This window comes from Primulina huaijiensis, chromosome 14, assembly GCF_012295235.1.
Source record: "Primulina huaijiensis isolate GDHJ02 chromosome 14, ASM1229523v2, whole genome shotgun sequence".
In the NCBI taxonomy this organism is placed as follows: Eukaryota; Viridiplantae; Streptophyta; class Magnoliopsida; order Lamiales; family Gesneriaceae; genus Primulina; species Primulina huaijiensis.
This window is the reverse complement of record NC_133319.1, coordinates 11,636,991-11,657,595: the sequence shown is the minus strand read 5'-3', so window position 1 is coordinate 11,657,595 and position 20,605 is coordinate 11,636,991. Positions and strand designations below refer to the sequence as shown.

Here is a 20,605-nt window from a genome sequence, read left to right as displayed (position 1 = left end):
ATCAGATTCAGTATTGAATTGAGAATGGACGGTTGATATTATTATTCTCGATATGTCCTTTCAGATTTACAGAGACAATCTTGAGTTCAGAACTTCCGTTTCTTCAGACCGAGACTACAAACGAAAGGTATAAGTCAATGTGGTATTGGGAGATCGACACAAGTAGGATATACTTGTGTTTCCCTAAATCACATACTATTTGTTATTATTTGCATTGATTTGATTTGATATGCTTGTTCTATTGATGTATAGAGAGCATGTGTTAGACGAATATTAGATGAGTGATCTTGTGACAGAAGTACCTGATAGTGGTGGGATCGCCACGGGCACATTGCACGATGTCACAAGATAGTGTATTGGCGATAGTGCCACAGTCTGTGACGGATAGGTCAAGACACTGGATGTTTGGTTATATCGACGTGGATAGAATCGGAGTTTCTTCTATTACTGTTGGTCGATATAGGAATACCAACGTCTGGAAAACCGGGATCCCTAGACTAGAATTGAGTCTAGTCTGAGTCGTGGAGTTACGAGTATGATTGATAGTTTGATAGTACTTAAGTTTCAGATTTTGATATATATCTGATATCTGCTTCATGATTTATATTAATTATATGATTGCATGTTTCGTTGATTTATACTGGGATTTATTCTCACCGGAGTTATCCGGCTGTTGTCGTGTTTGTATGTGTACATGGCAACAGGTGGGACAGGTTCAGGGTCGAGGAGATGAAGAGAGAGATCGTGATTAGAGTGGAGACTACAGATTTGATCTGAGATAGGGTTGAACCTTAGTTTGTAAATGATTGTATATAGTACAAGACTTGTACTTTTCTTTTATACTGATATGTATAGTAGAGTGATTCCATTACGTTCCGCATTTGATATTATATTTAACAAAAAAAAAAAATTTAGACCATGTCTACTATAAATGATTAATTAGTCCCAACGACGATTAAGAACATGATTAGCGTCCGGGTCCCCACAGTCACGCTGGCAGTGTCCTGAATGATGTAAAATATGGTAATATATTTATTATAAATTTTTATGGAATTTTATGATGAAACGATAAAAGATTTGTTGCATGTTTGGTTTAAAAAGAAAAAAATGATTTTTATATGAAAGTTGAAGGAGGTGAAGTGATTGTGACTAAAACGATGATACGATGATTATAATGATACGATGATATGTAAGGCCAAGGCTTAGTTGATGGGTGAGAGTGTCACACCCCGAGTCCGAAGCATCGGTGACATCCGGCATTGTTTAACAATTACATTGAAAACAATAAAACCTCGTATCAAATCAAACCAGTCTTTTTCATAAATAGAATATTGTCTTACAATGACAAAAGAATAAACTTTTACACTAGAGTTTGCAGAAACTAGAAAAGAGTACAATTTCTTGATTTCTCAAATTCCGATCACCATTCCCAAAACGCTTATTGCTCCTCCTCGTTCACTTGTTCTTCATTTTTATCTGAAATTTGTAAGGGGTGAGTGTTTTACAAAAACACTCATCAAGTGGGGGGTCGATCGATTCCAAAGATACATATAGAACTTAATTCTTTAAAATTTTTCTTTAACATACTTTCAAAACTTAATATTCTTAATTTGACAAGACGGAAACGAATCGAATGAAAGACAGAACTTATCAAACAAAACAAAAACAATTCAGATCATTTCAGAACAGACAAAACACTGTTACTCATCTCATTTCCATGGTCAAATTGTCCCCAATATGTTAATCCTCTAAGGGGTGAGGCCAGAACTCGGTTTTATATCCACCGGTGGGAGCCAGACAGAAATGGTTTTATACCCACTATTGGGGGCCAGACAGAATCACAATTCTCGTCCCATTTCAAATTCGAATTGTAACAGCGGACACAAGATTCAGAAGCAACAGATAGACTTATTAGATTTCTCAGAGTTCAAAATTTCAGATTTTTAGACAGACACAGCGGAATCAAAGGGATTCGAAACATAGAAGAAACACATAATCGATCGTAATTTTAAACAAAATAGATAGCCATTTTCAAAAATAAGGACACACATATATGCATGTCACATTATTTATATCAAAGTTTAAAAATACAACAAAATATGTAACAAAAGCCCACTTACCTATTTTTTGTAGGAAGTTTCTTGTCGAAAATCGGGCAGCACTTTGACGTTACTTTGGCAAACTCTGTCTTCGATCGAGCAGCACTTTGACGTAGGATTTCTGTACTGGACTACACGAAAAAAATCTTCCTTCTCCTTGTTTGAGTTCGGCCGAGACTAGTGAAGGGTGAGGGGAAGAAGAGCCGAATTTTTCTAGGCATTTTTTTGGAATGCATTTCTTTCCAACCTTGATGTCTTATTTATAGGTGCATGTGAGACGTTTTTCCTACCCCAAGGACGCCACCTTGCTCCCCAAGCCAAGCCATGAATGTGGTCAAAGGCATGCCAAGCATCAAGGGTCATTCTTTGCATAATAAAGATGTCATAGCCCTTAGCTCCTCCCGCAGCTCTTTCATGGGTTAACGCAAAGGTTATTTCCAGCACATTTAATTTGTCCAAACTCTTGGCTCAACTTATAGCTCTCTTTTTGGTCTTGTTAGGACAAGCTTGGTTGAGCTGCTTTGAGCTGACAGATCGAGTCCTTGAGCTGGGGTTTTACTCTTCTTGGGACAATACTTTGATGGATGCGATTACTTGTAGTTTGGCCTCCCGTTGAGTTAATCTCCGAGCTTTGAAGCTATTTGTTCGAGTTAAGTAAGCTGAAATCTAAGTTAATATTCAAGTTATCTAGTTGGAACGAAAATTTTAGAGCTTAGTTTGAGTTAAACTTCAAGTTCGTATTACTTACTTGATTCGCCTTGGATCGTAAAATCTCGGGTTCTCACATCCCCCCTCCTTATTGAAAGTTTCGTCCTCGAAACTTGTATTAGTTTGATCTTTCGAATAGATGAGGGTATTGTGATCGCATTTTCTCCTCGAGTTCCCAAGTTGCCTCCCTTTCAGTGTGATTTGACCATTGTACCTTGACATATGGTATTGTCCGGTTTCTCAACACTTGGTCTTTTGAGTCCACTATTCGGGTAGGGACTTCTTCGTATTTAAGTTCTTCGTTGAGTTTTCCTTCAATCATCAGTGGTGTAACCTTGAGTACATGATTCGGATCTGGAACATATTTCCTCAGCTGTGAGATGTGGAAAACATTGTGAATCCTAGACATATCAGGCGGCAAAGCAAGACGGTAGGCTAAGGTTCCCACTTTTCCAATATTTCAAACGGTCCCACATATCTCGGGTTTAACTTTCCGGATTTACTGAACCGAATTACTCCTTCCATGGGAGAGACCTTGACATAAGCCTTTCACCGATCTCCAATTCCAACGGTCTTCTCTTCAAATCTGCCCAGCTCTTTTGTCTATCTTGGGCTGTCTTGAGTCTTTCCTTGATTATGGCTACTTTGTCAACGGTTATTTGAATGCGCTCTGGTCCAGTAACAGCCTTTTCTCCGACTTCATCCCAGTATAGAGGCGACCTACACGTTCGGCCATACAGAGCCTCATACGGAGCCATCTCAATGCTACTGTAATAGCTGTTATTATAAGCAAACTCTATCAACGGTAACTGCTCACTCCAATTTCCATGAAAATCCAGAGCACACGCTCTCAACAAGTCCTCGAGGGTTTGAATTGTCCTCTCGGTTTGGCCATCAGTCTGAGGATGATAGGCTGTGCTGAGAGTGAATTTGGTTCCCATCGCCTTTTGAAAACTTTTCCAGAATCTTGATACAAATCTTGGATCTTTGTCAGACAGTATACTTGTCGGGACTCCATGTAGTCTCACTATATTGTCCATATACAAGGTAGCGAGCTTATCCAGGTTGTAAATCATCCGTACCGGTAAGAAAGGTGCAGAATTCGTCAATCTGTCAACGATTACCCAGATTCCATCATGACCTTGTCTTGATTTTGCTAGTCCGACTATAAATTCCATGGAGATGTTATCCCACTTCCATGTTGGTATTTCCAATGGCTGTAAAAGTCCTCCAGGCCTTTGATGTTCTGCCTTGACTTGTTGACAGGTTAGGCATTTGGAAACAAAGACGGCTACGTCTTTCTTCATTCCATTCCACCAATAGTTTTTCTTCAGGTCTCTGTACATTTTGGTGCTTCCTGGATGTACTGAAAATCTCGATTTATGTGCCTCGATCATTACTTCTTCTCGAATTCCATCGACATCGGGCACATATAACCGTCCTTCCATCCAAAGGATACCATTCTCATCAATTTGAAATTATGGAAGTTTTCCTTTTTGGATCTGTTCCTTAATTTTAAAGATGGAAGTGTCTTGGCTCTGCTTCAATTTGATGGTTTCCCGGAGTCCTGATTGTGCTGATAGTGAAGATAAGCTTACTTTTCCAAAGTTTCTTCGGCTTAAAGCATCTGCCACCTTATTCGCCTTACCCGGATGATAATTGATTACCAAATTATAATTTTTTTAGAAGTTCCATCCACCTTCTTTGCCTCATATTTAATTCTTTTTGGGTGAAAATGTACTTGAGGCTCTGGTGGTCAGTAAAAACTTCACATTTTACTCCATAAAAGTAGTGCCTCCAGCTTTTAAGCGCAAATACCACTGCGGCTAACTCCAAGTCATGAGTAGGGTAATTCTGCTCATATGGTTTTAGTTGCCGTGAGGCATAAGCAATTACCTGACCCTCTTGCATAAGTACACCCTAATCCTCCTTTTGAAGCGTCATTATATACTGTGAAGTCCTTGACATCTTCAAGGAGGATTAATACTGGTGTAGTTGCGAGTTTTGTTTTCAGGGTTTAAAAACTCTTCTCACATGCTTCATTCCAAATGAACTTTGAGTTCTTCTGAGTAAGTTTAGTAAGAGGAATGGCAATTGACGAAAATCCTTCCACGAACTTCCTATAATAGCCAGCTAAACCAAGAAATCTCCTTACTTCAGTTACTGTCTTCGGTTGTGGCCAATCCTTGATTGCCTCTACTTTATTTTAGTCTACCGACACCCCAAATTCAGAAATTATATGTCCTAGGAACGCCACACTTTTTAACCAAAATTCACACTTCTTGAATTTGGCTTATAGTTCCTTTTCTCTCAGTGTTTGCAACGTGAGACGCAAATGTTCTCGGTGTTCTTCCGCACTTGGTGAGTATACCAAGATATCATCTATAAAAACAACCACAAACCTGTCGAGGTACGGTTTGAACACTCGATTCATCAGGTCCATGAATGCTGCAGGAGCATTTGTTAAACAAAAGGCATTACTGTAAATTTGTAATGTCCATATCTTGTCCTAATTAGGGATATCCTCAGTTTTGACTTTCAGTTGATGATAACCAGATCTTAGATCGAGTTTTGAGAAAACTTTGGCTCCCTTTAGTTGATCAAAAAGATCGTCTATTCTCGGGAGTGGGTACTTATTCTTTATGGTGATCTTGTTTAACTTTCGGTAATCAATACATAGCCTCATACTCCCGTCTTTCTTCTTGACGAATAGTACTGAGGCTCCCCACGAGGATGCACTGGGACGAATCTGCTTCTTGTCCAGTAATTCCTGAAGTTGTTCCTTTAACTCTTTCAATTCGGCTGGAGCCATTCGGTATGGTGCCTTTGTGATTGGTGCAGCACCAGGGACAAAATTAATTTCGAATTCCACTTCCCTATCGGGTATCTCACCCAAGAATTCCTCGGGAAAAACATCTGGAAAATCCTGAACAATTGGAATATCTTCCAACTTTGGGACTTCTTCTCCCTTGATCTCAGTGATCATTGCCAGATAGATTTCTTCTCCTCCTTTTATGGCCTTCCACGCTTGTGTGGCGGATAACAGAGATTTCCTTTCCTTGGATTTTCCGTGGTATATGACTTCTTCTTTAGTCGAAGTCTAAAGCCTAATTTCTTTCTTTTAACAGTCCACTATGGCATGGTTTTTAGCTAACCAGTCCATTACAAGAATGATGTCAACTCAACCATATTGAGTTGAATCAATTCCACTTCGAAATTTTGTTTACTGATACCAATTTTACAGTTTCGATACACTTTGTGTGTCTCAATTATTTTACTCGCCGGTGTTGCCACTCTTAATGGTTCACTATCATGTTCAAGTTTAAGCTTTTTAGCAAATCTTCTAGACACAAACGAGTGCGTAGCACCACAATCAAACAAGGTATATGCAGGCATTTCATTGAGTAAGATAGTACCTGCTACCACTTCATTGGTGTTATCAGCTTCCTCTTGGATGATTGCATATACCCGTGCATTGGTTTTGTTTTCATTTTGCTTGCTGGGCCCCATTCCTTTGTCCTTGTTGTCTGGACAATCTTTAATTCTATGACCCACTTTTCCGCATTTAAAACAAGCGCCTGTCTTCCGATAACATTCTCCAACATGCTTCTGTCGACATGTATCACACCACTTTCCTTCGGTGTTACCAGTACTATTAAAATTTCCTCTTGGAGGTCCGCTGGAATGATTTGGCTTCTTAAATTTGGGACCATTTTGGGTAGTTTGGTTGACTAACGGTCTCTTATTTCTGTTTTCATCTTCACGGCGCTTAATAACTGTTTCCACACTCATTGCCGCGCCCATCAAATCAGCAAAGTGGTTTGGTTTGAACACTGCCAAAGCCGATTGAATCCGGCTGCTCAGTCTTTTCTTAAAACGATGCATCTTCAAGGTTTCATCAGACATAATTGTTGGAACGTAGGTTCCCAAGTCATTAAATTTTGAGGTATATTCCATTACTGTCATATCCGGTGTCTGCCTGAAATTTTCAAACTCATCCAGCTTCTGCAGACGAAACTCAGCTGGGTAGTATTGTTTCAAAAATTCTCTTTTGAAAACCTGCCATGTGATTTCTTCCATTTCTGCTAGAGATGGTGACACAGTTTCCCACCATTTCCCAGCTCGGTCTTCCAAAAACGGTGTTACAACTTCCACTCTCAGTTCTTCAGGTATTCCCAGTAAATGCAGTTGTGTTTCGATATTCTTCTGTCAGTTGTGGCTGACTTCCGGGTCTGGGTTCCCATCGAAGGTTGGAACTCGATTTCTTCTCAGAGATTCATAATTGTATTTAATTCCATGAGGTTGTGGTGCTTGAGGTGGTTGGATCGTGTTAGCCAATGGGTTCACGAATCCTTACAATGTCACGGCTACGATAGTAGCTATCGCCATCTTGTCTTCTTGACTGAGATTCACTCTCGGTGGTGGTGGTGGATTTTCATTTTGGTTGGCGCCACGAGGGTTACGGTTGTTTCGGGGTGGTCTGCTTGCCATTTCCTATAAACATATATTTTATTAATTTATTTTCCATAATGTAAAATTAAAATAATTCCATTAAATCTTGAAATTCATACAATGAAAAGTTTCAAAGCAATTGATTACTCAAATAATTCTGGACACAATCGATGCCTAATCTAGAGCTCTCTCTCTACTCGTCTATGATTTCACCATCTCCTACTGCCTCATTAATCTCCTCTTCTACAATAGGATTTTCTTCTTGGTTAGCTTCAAGTTCTTCCAAGAGTTCCTCCATATTGATCATGTTAATCTGTAGCTGATCAATATGATTTTGTAACTGTGTGTTGTGGTGGTCAAGGTTGTTTACTTGCTCCTGAAGCTCCTGTATTGTTGATTGGCTTACTTTCTCATCAATTTCTTGTTCTTCGATCTGTTCTTCAAGACGGCGTTGTGTTTTGAGAAGGCTGTCATCCCGGATTTGGAGTGTAAGAATCCTATCCTGAGCTTTGTTTAACTCTTGCTTGGTGTTCTCGTGTCGACGTTCCGACTCAAGATGATAGGCAGCATAACGTCTAACGTCTTCGCGTAGTTTCTTTTCTTCCTCTCTGGCTTCACGAAGATCCTCCATCATGCATACGTTATTCCCATCCAGCTGGTAGTTGTTTCTCTCAAGTTTTTTATTTTTTTCTTTCAGTGTTTTAATTTCTAACTCTTTTCTTGAAGTTGTTTTTGGAGTTCATTTATAATGCTTTGTAGATCCATGTTTGTTTTCCTATAAAGATAAAAACACAATTTTATTGATAGTATACTCATCCAATTTTTAAATATGCAATAAGATAATAGAAAGTTTCATTTAAAATAATTTGATACACATAATATTTTCTTAATCGTAATTTTATTACAATCCAGATACTTTTATTATAATCTTGTTATTAATCTAATCTATCATCTCTCCTCCGTCGCTGTCGCTGTCACTGTCGTCATCGGCCACCTCCATCGGTGCTTCTTCCTCTTCCTCCATGTTCTCTATTACCAGGTGCAAATAGTTGTTCTGATATTGGAGTCTGTCCATAGTGCCGTGGAGCTTTGAGATGTACCGCTCTTGCTTGGCGCTGAAATCTTCCTGACGCTGACTAGCCTGAGTAGCGCGCTCTCTCTCTGTCTCAACTCTTTCCAGCAGATCCTTGTTTAGTGAAGCTAAGCGCGCAATGCGAGCCGAATCAGTCGGTATCTGTAGAAGTTGGCTCACAGCCAGGTCCAAGTGATGAGTCAATCGCTGTACGTCAGTCTCTAATATGTGCCTGATCTCACTAAGTTCCTGCTTTTCCAGTTTCTCCTTAGCCAGTTGCGCCTTAAAAGTCGCTATCTCCCTAGCTTGATTATCGATGGTAAGCTGACGCATACGAAGGGCAGCCTGCGCGCGCGTACGTGGAGCAGCCATTTCCTAGGATAAAGATCGAGGTAAAGCATCAAAATCGTATAAAGGATAGAAAGGCACAAATAATAGAAACAAAGTTGTTGTGGAAAATTTTTCGGTACTAAGGATTTGCGGAACGATTGAAGGGATAGATTTTTGAAGTGTTTGAAAATTAGGGAACAATTGGAAGTTGGACTCAGATTGAGATACACTAGGCTTTTGCCAAAGTTTGACTTTGTCAAATTTTGTCTGTCAAAATCCCAGCGGGATTAGGAACCTGGTGGCTCTGATACCACTTAAATGTCACGCCCCGAGTCTGAAGCATCGGTGACATCCGATATTGTTTAACAATTACATTGAAAACAATAAAGCCTCGTATCAAATCAAACTAGTCTTTTTCATAAATAGAATATTGTCTTACAATGACAAAAGAATAAACTTTTAAACCAGAGTTTGCAGAAACTAGAAAAGAGTACAATTTCTTGATTTCTCGAATTCTGATCACCATCCCCAAAACGCTTCTTGATCCTCCTCGTTCAATTGTTCATCATTTTTATCTGAAATTTGTAAGGGGTGAGTGTTTTCGGAAACACTCAGCAAATGGGGGGTCGATAGATTCCAAAGATACATATTGAACTTAATTCTTTAAAATTTTTCTTTAACATACTTTCAAAACTTAATATTCTTAATTTGACAAGACGGAAACGAATTGAATGAAAGACAGAACTTATCAAACAAAACAGAAACAATTCAGATCATTTCAGAACAGAGAAAACATTGTTACTCATCTCATTTCCATGGTCAAATTGTCCCCAATATGTTAGTCCTCTAAGGGGTGAGGCCAGAACTCGATTTTATACCTACCGGTGGGGGCCAGACAGAAATGATTTTATACCCACCATTGGGGGCCAAACGGAAATGGTTTTATACCCACCATTGGGGGCTAGACAGAATCACAATTCTCGTCCCATTTCAAATTCAAATTGTAACAGCGGACACAGAATTCAGAAGCAACAGACAGACTTATTAGATTTCTCAGAGTTCAAAATTTTAGATTTTTAGACAGACACAGCGGAATCAAAGGGATTTGAAACATAGAAGAAACATATAATCGATCGTAATTTTAAACAAAATAGATAGCCATTTTCGAAAATAAGGACACACATATATGCATGTCACATTATTTATATCAAAGTTTAAAAATACAACAAAATATGTAACAAAAGCCCACTTACAGATTTTTTGTAGGAAGTTTCTTGTCGAAAATCGGGCAGCACTTCGACGTTACTTTGGCAAACTCTGTCTTCGATCGAGCAGCACTTTGACGTAGGATTTCTGTACTGGACTACATGAAAAAAATCTTCCTTCTCCTTGCTTGAGTTCGGCCGAGACTAGTGAAGGTTGAGGGGAAGAAGAGACGAATTTTTCTAGGCTTTTTTTTGGAATGCATTTCTTTCCAACCTTGATGTCTTATTTATAAGTGCATGTGAGACCTTTCTCCTACCCCAAGGGACGCCACCTTGCTCCCCAAGCCAAGCCATGAATGTGGTCAAAGGCGGGCCAAGCATCAAGGGTCATTCTTTGCATAATAAAGATGTCCTAGCCCTTAGCTCCTCCCCCAGCTCTTTCATGGGTTAACGCAAAGGTTATTTCCTGCACATTTAATTTGTCCAAACTCTTGGCTCAACTTATAGCTCCCTTTTTGGTCTTGTTATGACAAGTTTGGTTGAGTTGCTTTGAGCTGACAGATCGAGTCCTTGAGCTGGAGTATTTTCAATGTTGCATGTGATTGTATATGTATTACTTGTTACCATGGTTAAGGTTTGCTGAGTCAATAGACTCATTAGGTGTGATCGATGCAGGTGAGCGTGACGTGATGTTAATGAGGGTCTTGATGGTTGATCTTGCTGGACTTAAGGTGTACATAACCCGAGGACCAACGCTAGTTTTCCGCAATTTAAATTAAGTTTATGATTTAAATTTACGTTAAAGATTTTATGAATTTTATGATGCTTTTAAGAGATTTTTGAGAGGATGTTAGAGTTGGTTTATTTTGCAATATTGCTAAGTTAGGTTTGATAAACGATTGATGATTTTATGTTTTGAATTCTTTCCTTTGGATTTTCAAATATAGTTGGTTGTTTTATTTTTAAATGTTACAAAGTTATTTTAAAAATATGTTTATGTATATGTATATATTCGGTCGAATGAGTAGAATAGAAAAAAAATCTAGTACATTTTAAAGAAAAATGAGTAGTGGACGTTTCATTAACAGTCAAGACACAGAGAAGAAAAAAATATATACTCAAGCTATGTATAGTCTTGAATTATATGACATCTTTTAGTTGATAAATATATTATTTTATTCAATAAATATAGATGAAATTCAGGGATTGAAAAAAGTATAGAAATGCAACTTTTCTTTGCCAAAATGCCAAGTTCCTACAGAGAAATACTAATAAGAGAATATATCCCAGGCAAACCAGATAATCTGACAAGAGAGCATCTTTTCTTAAAGGAAAACAAGCAGAATGGTGTCATATGGCAGCATTACAAAAGAATTACAAACGATTAACGAATATAAATAAATGCACCCTTTATATAGTAAAGAAAATGATCTTCCACCAATCATTGAAAGTAAGCCACAAAGGCAAAAGAAAAAAAAAAGAGTTTCAGATCTCATCTTTATGGCAGAAGTGGAGGAAATTCTTTGAAAACAAGAATAGTATAGTCTAGACAAAAAACCTGATCTTATAAATCTGGATAGAGAAGTGGACCATCAAAAGTAGAATGTCATCCCAAGCATCGAGCGTATCTCGAAGCATGAGACGAAAACCAACAAAGAAACCTTTCGAAGAGCTCAAACTAAAGCTAATGAAATTTTAAAAGATTGTGATTACTGGGCATGTAGTGTAAGAGCTCATATTTCGACCAACTGTCCAAAAAATGATAGAAACGGAATAAGGCGCTTCGAATCAATTCCAGTTATCGAGGAAGAAATTTATTACAAGATCTAGTTCATGTATATCAGTTTGATGACATTCCCTCATATGAGAGTATATATGAAGAAAAAGAAATCTTAAGTCAAGAAGAATCTGATGGAGTAACAAAATCAGATTCCGACTGAAGAAGAAGTGTTTTGACATGAAACAAATGAGGATTTGTCTGAAATCTTTAGCTGTGAGAACCCGGAAAATTTGATCCGAAGTAAATCATGTAAGAAAAACACAACTTGAAATTTTGCTTAATATAAGCTCAACAACTTTCATTCTAACTATAAAATTAAATATGAACTTAGATTTCAGCTAACTTAACTCGAGGAAGTAGCTTCAAAGCTCGGAGATTAACTCAACATGAAGCTAAGCTACAAGAAACCGCATCCATCAAAGAGTTGTCACTGGGGGAGTAAAACCCCAGCTCAAGGACTCGATCTTTTAGCTCAAAGAAGCTTAAACAAGCTTGTCCTAACAAGACCAAAAAGGGAGCTAGAAGAGGAGCTAAAGGTTTGGACAAAACTAATATGCAAGAGATGACCTTTGAATTAATCCATGAAGGAGCTAAGGGAGGAGCTGAGAGACCAGGACACATTAATGATGCAGGAAATGATTCTATAGAAAACAAAGGTGACTCTTGAAGAATGCATGGGAATTTGGACTACATTTATGGCTAATCTTGGACCCTAAGATTTCGGCCAAGGGCTAGATGAAGAGCATTGGTTTGTCCTATAAATACTACATCAAGGTGGAAAGAAAAACACTCCAAAAGGGCATAAAAAAATTCGGTTCTTCCCCCTCATTCTACAAGCTCTCAGCCGAAGTCAAGAAAGGATGAGGAAGGAATTTTCGTACAGTCCAGAGCTGCTATCCGGTGTCAAAGTGCTGCTCGATTGAAGATCGCATTGGTTAAAGTCACGTCAAAGTGATGCCATACTTTCGAAAGGAAACTTCGTGCCAAGATCTGCAACGTTCGAACCAACCTTCAAAATACTGTAAGTGGGTTTTTGATATGTATGTTGCTTGTATTTTTAAACCTCGTATATATATGACATGACATGCTTTTATGTGTGTCCCTTTTTCGAAAATGACAGTCTGTTCTGTTTAAAATTTCGATCGATTATATGTTTCTTCTGTTATTAGAAATTCTTTGACTCCGCTGAATCCGTCTGAAATTCTGATATCTGAAACTATGATAAGTTCTCTCTGTTAAATTTTAATTCTGTGTTGCACTGTTACGAATTGATTTGAAATGGGACGAGAATTGTAATTCTGTCTGGCCCCCATTGGTGGGTATAAAACCATGTTCTGTCTGGCCCTCATTTGTAGGTATAAAACCATGTTCTGGCCTCAGCCCTTAGAGGACTAACATATTGGGAACAATTTGACCATGGAAATGAGATGAGTAACAGTGTTTTGTCTGTTCTGAAATGACCTGATTTGTTTCTAAAATGCTCTGAATCATCTGTTAACCTCTGTCTCATATTCGATTCGTTTCTGTAAGTTAAAAGTATTAAGTTTTGAAAGTTTGTTAAAGAAATGTTTTAAAGATTAAGTTCTATATGTATCTTTGGAAATCGATCGACCCCACACTTGCTGAGTGTTTCCCAAAACACTCACCCCTTACAAATTTCAGATAAAAATGAAGAACAGCTGCATGAGGAGGAGCAGGAAGCGTTCTGGGGATGGTGATCGAAAGTCATGCCCAAGAATTGAGATTTTTATTCTTTTCTTCTATTTCGTTTCCGTAAAACTTTGATGTAATTGTTGTTCTATTTTCATTGTAAAGACAATGTTTTATTTATGAAAAAGACTGGTTTTTGGCATTTCGATATGAGGCTTAATTGTTTTCAAGTAATTGTTAAACAATGCCGGATGTCACTGACGCTTCGGACACGGGGCGTGACATTTAAGTGGTATCAGAGCCGCCAGGTTCATAATCCCTCTGGGATTTTGACAGACAAAATTTGACAAAGTCAAATTTTGGCAAAAATTTAGTCAAATTTTGGCAAAAACCTAGTGTATCCCAATCCGAGTCCAACTTTCATTTGTTCCCTAAATTTTTGAACAACTTCAAAAATATATCCCTTCAATCGTTCTGCAATCCTTGGTATCGAAAATTTTCCACGACAACTTTGTTTCTATTATTTGTGCCTTTCTATCCTTTATACTATTCTGATGCTTTACCTCGATCTTTATCCTAGGAAATGGTTGCTCCACGTACGCGCCCGCAGGCTGCCCTTCGTATGCGTCAGCTTACCATCGATAATCAAGCTAGGGAGATAGCGACTTTGAAGGCGCAACTGGCTAAGGAGAAACTGAAAAAGCAGTAGCTTAGTGAGATGAGGCACATACTAGAGACTGACGTACAGCGATTGACTCATCACTTGGACTTGGCTGAGAGCCAACTTCTATAGATACCGACTGATTCAGCTCGCATCGCACTCTTAGCCTCACTCAACAGGGATTTGCTGGAGAGAGTGGAGATAGAGAGAGGACGTGCTACTCAGGCTAGTCAGCGTCAGGAGGAGTTCAGCGCCAAGCAAGAGCGGTAAATTTCAAGGCTCCAAAGTACTATGGACCAGCTTCAAGACCAAAACAACTGCTTGCATCTGGTGGTAGAAAACATGGCAGAGGAGGAGTAGGCACCCATGGAGGTGGCCGGAGACGACAGTGACAGCGACAGCGATGGAAGAGAGATGATAGATTAGATTTGTATCAGGATTGTAATAAAAGTATCAGGAATATAATGAAAATATGATTTGAAAAAAAAGTATTAAGTGTATCTACTTCTTTCTAAATAAAAATTTTATTATCTTTAAATTTTTGCACAATTAAAATTTAATGAGTATCTTATGAAAATGTTCTTTTTATCTTTATAGGAGACCAACATGGATCTTCAAAGCATTATAAATGAACTTCAAAAACAACTTCAGGAAAAGAAGACGGAAATTAAAACATTGAAAGAAAAAAATGAAAAACTCGAGAGAGATAACTACCAGTTGGATGGGAATAATGTGTGCATGATGGAAGATCTTCGTAAGGCCAGAGAGGAAGAGAAGAGACTACACGAGGACGTTAGACGTTATGCTGCTTATCATCTAGAGTCGGAACATCAACATGAGATGTGGCGCCCGGTTTAGGAATTCATAATTATTCCCTAACTAAGTGCCACATTTTCTACAATCTTTCTTTATGAACGACTATTATTACAAGATTATAAACAAATATTTACAGTCTTATTTCAAATATATACAATTATTTTACTGCGGAAGTTTAACATTTATTTACAAACAGATCATCACAACTTTTAAACGCTCTTATTTCAACTTCAGTTATTTTCCTCTTGTTCCAATTCTGGGGTTCCTATGTCTGGAAATTACAATAGACGAAAAGAAACAAAGGGTTAAGTCTTTGAGGAATTAATGAGTTTAAATTAGTATATAGCTTTTAAATAAATTAAAATAGCGCTTCATTATAATTATGCATGAATTAAAAGGCATAACAATTTACATGTTATGAATGCTATGCAATGGAATAATAGATAAATGAAAATTTCATAAATTAACATTGGTGGCTCTAATTGAGCACTTTTTACGAGCCGGGCGAACCATTCTCCGAACGAAATATTCGGTGCGCGTTGTTCAGATGAACCATGTACCCGGGAATTTTGACCCGTTGTTCATTGGACTCATTTTCCGGGCCGAAGCCACGTTGTCTAGTGGACTCAATTTCCGGACCAAAATCCGTTGTCCATGACTCCATTCATTAATGGTATATCAATGCATTCATAAATATGCAAGAAAATATATCAGTAATTGAAATGAACGGTGGATGATATTTGAACTTTAAATAAATGCTATTGATATTTCCAGGCCAAATGCCAAAGGCTTTAATAGAAGAATGAATAGTAATTTCCTCACCTGATAACTTACATTTTAGGCTTGATTAATGATCCGAGTTGCTGGAGCAAGTCCTAAAATATATTATGAATGATATTTATAGGTTAGAGTTTTTAAGTAACACTATTGCTCCTAATTCCATATCATGAGTAGGATAATTTAACTCGTGATTCTTTAATTTTCTAGATGCATATGCAATAACTTTATCATTTTGCATTAATACACATCCAAAGCCTTCTTTTGAGGCATCTGTGTAAACCACAAATCCTTCTGTCCCTTCTGGTAAAGCTAATACAGGTGCACTAGTAAGCATTTCTTTTAATTTGCAAAAACTTTTCTCACATTCATCATTCCACAAGAAAGGGTTGTCTTTGCGAGTTAGCTGTGTCTAAGGAACAACAATTTTCGCAAAATCTTTAATGAATCTTCTGTAGTATCCTGCTAATCCAAGAAAACTTCTAATTTATGTGATGTTGATTGGTTGTTTCCAGCGAGATATGGCTTCTATTTTTGCAGGATCTACTTCAAATCCTTTCTTAGAGATAAAGTGGCCAATAAATGACACTTTTTCTAGCCAAAATTCACACTTACTGAATTTGGCATACAATTGATGTTCTTTCAAAGTTTTGAGAATCAATCGTAGATGTTGAGCATGTTCCTCATGACTTCTTGATAATATCAAAATGTCATCTATGAATATGACAACGAATTTGTCCAAGAATGGTTGAAATATTCGATGCATCATATCCATGAAAGCTGCAGGAGCGTTGGTTAATCCGAATGGCATTACCACAAACTCATAGTGTCCATAACGGGTATTAAAAGCCGTTTTGGAGATGTCATCCTCCTTAATTCGAAATTGGTAATATCCTTGTCGCAAATCAAGTTTTGAATATACTTGAGACCCTTGTAAAACATCAAACAATTCTTCGATATACGGTAGAGGATATTTGTTTTTGATGGTAACATTGTTAAGTTCTCAATAATCGATGCACATCCTTAGAGTTCCATCTTTCTTTTGACAAATAATACAGGAGCACCCCATGGAGATGTACTAGGCCGGACATATTTCTTGTCCATGAGCTCTTGTAATTGAAGTTTTAATTCTTTTAACTCTGAAGGTGCCATTCGGTATGGAGTTTTAGATCTGGGTTGTGCTCCAGGTATTAGATCTATGGAAAATTCTACATCTCTCTGAGGAGGTAAAGTATTGATCTCTGCAGGAAAAACTTCTGGAAATTCTTGTACAACTGAGATTTCTGAGATCTTGAATTGATATTTTGGCTTATTTATCAAATAAGCTAGAAATCCTTGTCTGTTGTCTTTTAGTATAGCCCTAGCTTCTGCTGTTGATACTATTTCCATGGTATGGTTAGCTTTGGAAATGATTGGATGAGAAGTTTGAAGATAAACTTCTTTTGTGTAGCAATTGAGCTGAGCTTGGTGTCTAAATAACCAGTCCATTCCAAGAATAATATCATAGTTCTTGATAGGTAATTCAATCAAATCTGCTAGATATTCTTTTCTTGGAAGTTTAAGGGACAGTTTTTGTAAATGATGTCAGTAATCATCGTTGTCCCTAAAGTTGAGCTAATTTCGAAGCTATATGGTAACTGATCCGATAACACTGGTAATTTACGTACAAAAACTTTTGAGATAAAAGAATGAGTAGCTCCTGGATCAAATAAAGTTTTTGCAGAACTGGATAATATGGTAACAGTACCTTCTACGCCTGCAGTGGGGTCAACTTCCTCCTCTTTGTTTCCTAAGAGGGCATAGGCTCGAGCAAGTATCTTTGGCTTTGTTGTGGTTTGAGTCTTCTACGTCTTTTTTGGACAATCTTGAATACGGTGATGCTCACTTCCGCAAATAAGACATTTCCCACCTTTTCTCCGGCACTTTTCTTCTTCATGATTTGGTAATCCACAATATCCACACTTTTTATTGTTGTTTCTTGGAACTTTTCCTTTGACAGCTTCTCCTTGCCTGACTGTTTGTGTTTTCTTTTCAAATTTTCTCTTCCGGTTATTATCCTAAAAAAGGTTGGGCTTCCTGATTTTCTTTTCTTCTTCCTCTTTTTTAAGAAGTGCCTTGATATCTTCTTTCACTCGTAGAGCTTGATTAACAGCAGAAACATAACTGGCAACTTCTGTGGACAATGTTGCCCAACGAATATCTAGATTTAATCCGTGAACAAATTTTTTCTTTTTTCTTACCTCATCTTCCATGTAATGTTTTGCATAATGTATAAGACGGTGGAATTCTGCCTCATATTGAGCTATGGTCATGTCACCTTGGACTAAATCCATAAATTCACGTTCTCGGGTATTTAATATAACTTGAGTTATATATTTACCTTCGAATTCTTGCAGAAAATTGTCCCACATTTTTGGGTTGTGATTTTTTGTCCACTTATGTTCCACCATACGCCACCAGTTATGAGATGCTTCTTCAAATAAGTAAGTGGAAAAATTCACCTTTTGGTCTTCAGAATAATTAAGAATAGAGAATATTTTGTTGATTTTGCTTAGCCAAGATTCTGCTTGACAAGCATCTGGTTTTCCTTCAATCTTTGGCAGTTTGAATCTCAAAAATCTCTCAAAAGCTCGATCATTTGCCTCAATGTGATGTTCTTGAGCTTGATCATGAGGTTGTGGTTGATTTTGCTGACAAAACTGCACAAATTGATGCATTATTTCAAACATATTTTGTATGTTTTGTTCTTGGGGTGGATTGTGTTGAGCATTTCTGGAATTTCCACCAGTTGCCGAGTTGTGGTCATCTTGAGGGGGAATGTCTTGTCCGATTCTGGCTTGAGTACTATTTTGTTAAGACGTCATTCTAAACACATAAATATAAAATATGAACATATCTTGCACTATATTTATATCATAACTGTACATATTTATGTCAGAGGGTAAACAGTCAGTTTTATTTATAAACAGGACATGTTTCAAATATTTACAATACCCAAGCATAATACAAATAGAACAAGCAAACTGAGTCATCATGCCTACAAAAAATGATGACCTTGATAATCATCATACCTAAAAAAGATGATGATTATTAATACAAATTATATACTAGTGCAAAATAGTCATTGTCTTCATTCGTCGTCTGAGAGATCTATAAAAGTTGTGTGGCTAGAGCCTTCATTTATGCATGTGGTTCCCATGGTAACATTTTGATCCGTATTTGGCAGTGATGTATGTGGTTCAACAGGGTACGGTTCATAACTAAGCTCATTTTCATTTTCACTTTCAGGTAGGATAGTCAATGGAACAAGTTCATCTACTCCAAATACAAAGTTTTCCCACATGGGGTCAAGAAGAAATTCAACTTCCGGTGACTGCAACAGATAATCATTTACCATAAATGGGTTTTGGTCTATTGCTGTGTTCATGACTCCAGGATATTCTACAAAAGGGGCTGGTACATACGGTGGGATATTGTTAGTCAAGCTACTACCTCCGGTTTCAAATGTGCTAGTGATCGGAGGAGCTGTGGTCTGATTAGGTTGATTTGTGTAAGATGGACCGATAACACCAGGTTCCATTCCGTGGATAGATTGATAAACCAGTTCACGTCCATGCATGATTAAGTGGTCAATGTGGATCGAAGGGTGTGATACTCCTTTTAAGAAACTAATCAAACCTCGGTCATAGAATTCATGCATGTCTAGAAAGTATATCAGAGTGCGGTCTCTTTCATACAATACATGACCAAATTCTCCCTGATATGCTAGATTATCAGCCCTCATCCGTTCTTCAATAAATCCATGAAAAGTTTCAGTTGTTCCAAAGGTTTTAAAATGCTCCCGATACATATTCACTCGACATTTCAAGTCCGAGTTTTCTTTGCTTAATTTTGCTATTTCTTCTTCCATTTGGTGGATGATTATAGTTTGTTTTTTCTTTGATGTCCCACGAGACTCTGTCATCCTGAAAAGAGACATTTCAATTATGAGGAAAACATAAAGATTAACGTAGGACATTATCATAAACCTTAGGCTCTAGACTCTAAGGAACCATGCTCTGATACCACCTCTGTGGCGCCCGGTTTAGGAATTCATAATTATTCCCTTACTAAGTGGCACATTTTCTACAATCTTTCTTTATGAACGACTATTATTACAAGATTATAAACAAATATTTACAGTCTTATTTCAAATATGTACAATTATTTTACAGCGGAAGTTTAACATTTATTTATAAACAGATCATCACAACTTTTAAACGCTCTTATTTCAGCTTCAATTATTTCCTCCTGTTCCAATTCTAGGGTTCCTGTGTCTGGAAATTACAATAGACGAAAAGAAACAGAGGGTTAAGTCTTTGAGAACTTAGTGAGTTTAAATTAGTATATAGCTTTTAAATAAATTAAAATAGTGCTTCATTATAATTATGCATGAATTAAAAGGCATAACAATTTAGATGTTATGAATGCTATGCAATGGAATAAGAGATAAATGAAAATTTCATAAATTAACATTGGTGGCTCTAATTGAGCAATTTTTACGAGCCGGGCGAACATTCTCCGGACCGAAATATTCGGTGCGCGTTGTTCAGATGAACCATATACCCGAGAATTTTGACATGTTGTTCATTGGACTAATTTTTCGGGCCGAAGCCACGTTGTCCAGTGGACTCAATTTCCGGACCAAAATCCGTTGTCCATGACAATGGTATATCAATCCATTCATAAATATGCAAGAAAATATATCAGTAATTGAAATGAACGGTGGATGATATTTGAACANTATATTGCACTCCTTTCAATTCACAAACTCAACTGAGAAAGAAAGAGAAACGAGAGGAGGGAGAAGAAGGAAAGGGAAAAAGAGGGAAAAAAATAGAAGAAAATCTATACTTTTTTTTTAAAATTCCGATAAATCACCAACTATTCACCTCATATCATAAAGCAATTTAGCACTGGAGGTGACGCAAAAGGATCGCTCAAAAACCTGAAAAATCAAACAAAGAGATTATGCAAAACGGCAACGGTATCCCGTATTCAAGCTAGGTACTTTTC

General features: G+C 37.5%; 1 protein-coding gene across 1 annotated transcript; it reads right to left on the bottom strand.

Annotated features, from left to right (window-relative positions):
* Positions 1–17,607: 17,607 nt before the first annotated feature.
* LOC140957979 (uncharacterized) lies at positions 17,608–18,267 on the bottom strand. Its single transcript, XM_073415388.1, has one exon. The coding sequence runs from the start codon at positions 18,265–18,267 to the stop codon at positions 17,608–17,610; it is 660 nt and encodes a 219-aa protein (XP_073271489.1).
* Between the last annotated feature and the right edge of the window lie 2,338 nt (positions 18,268–20,605).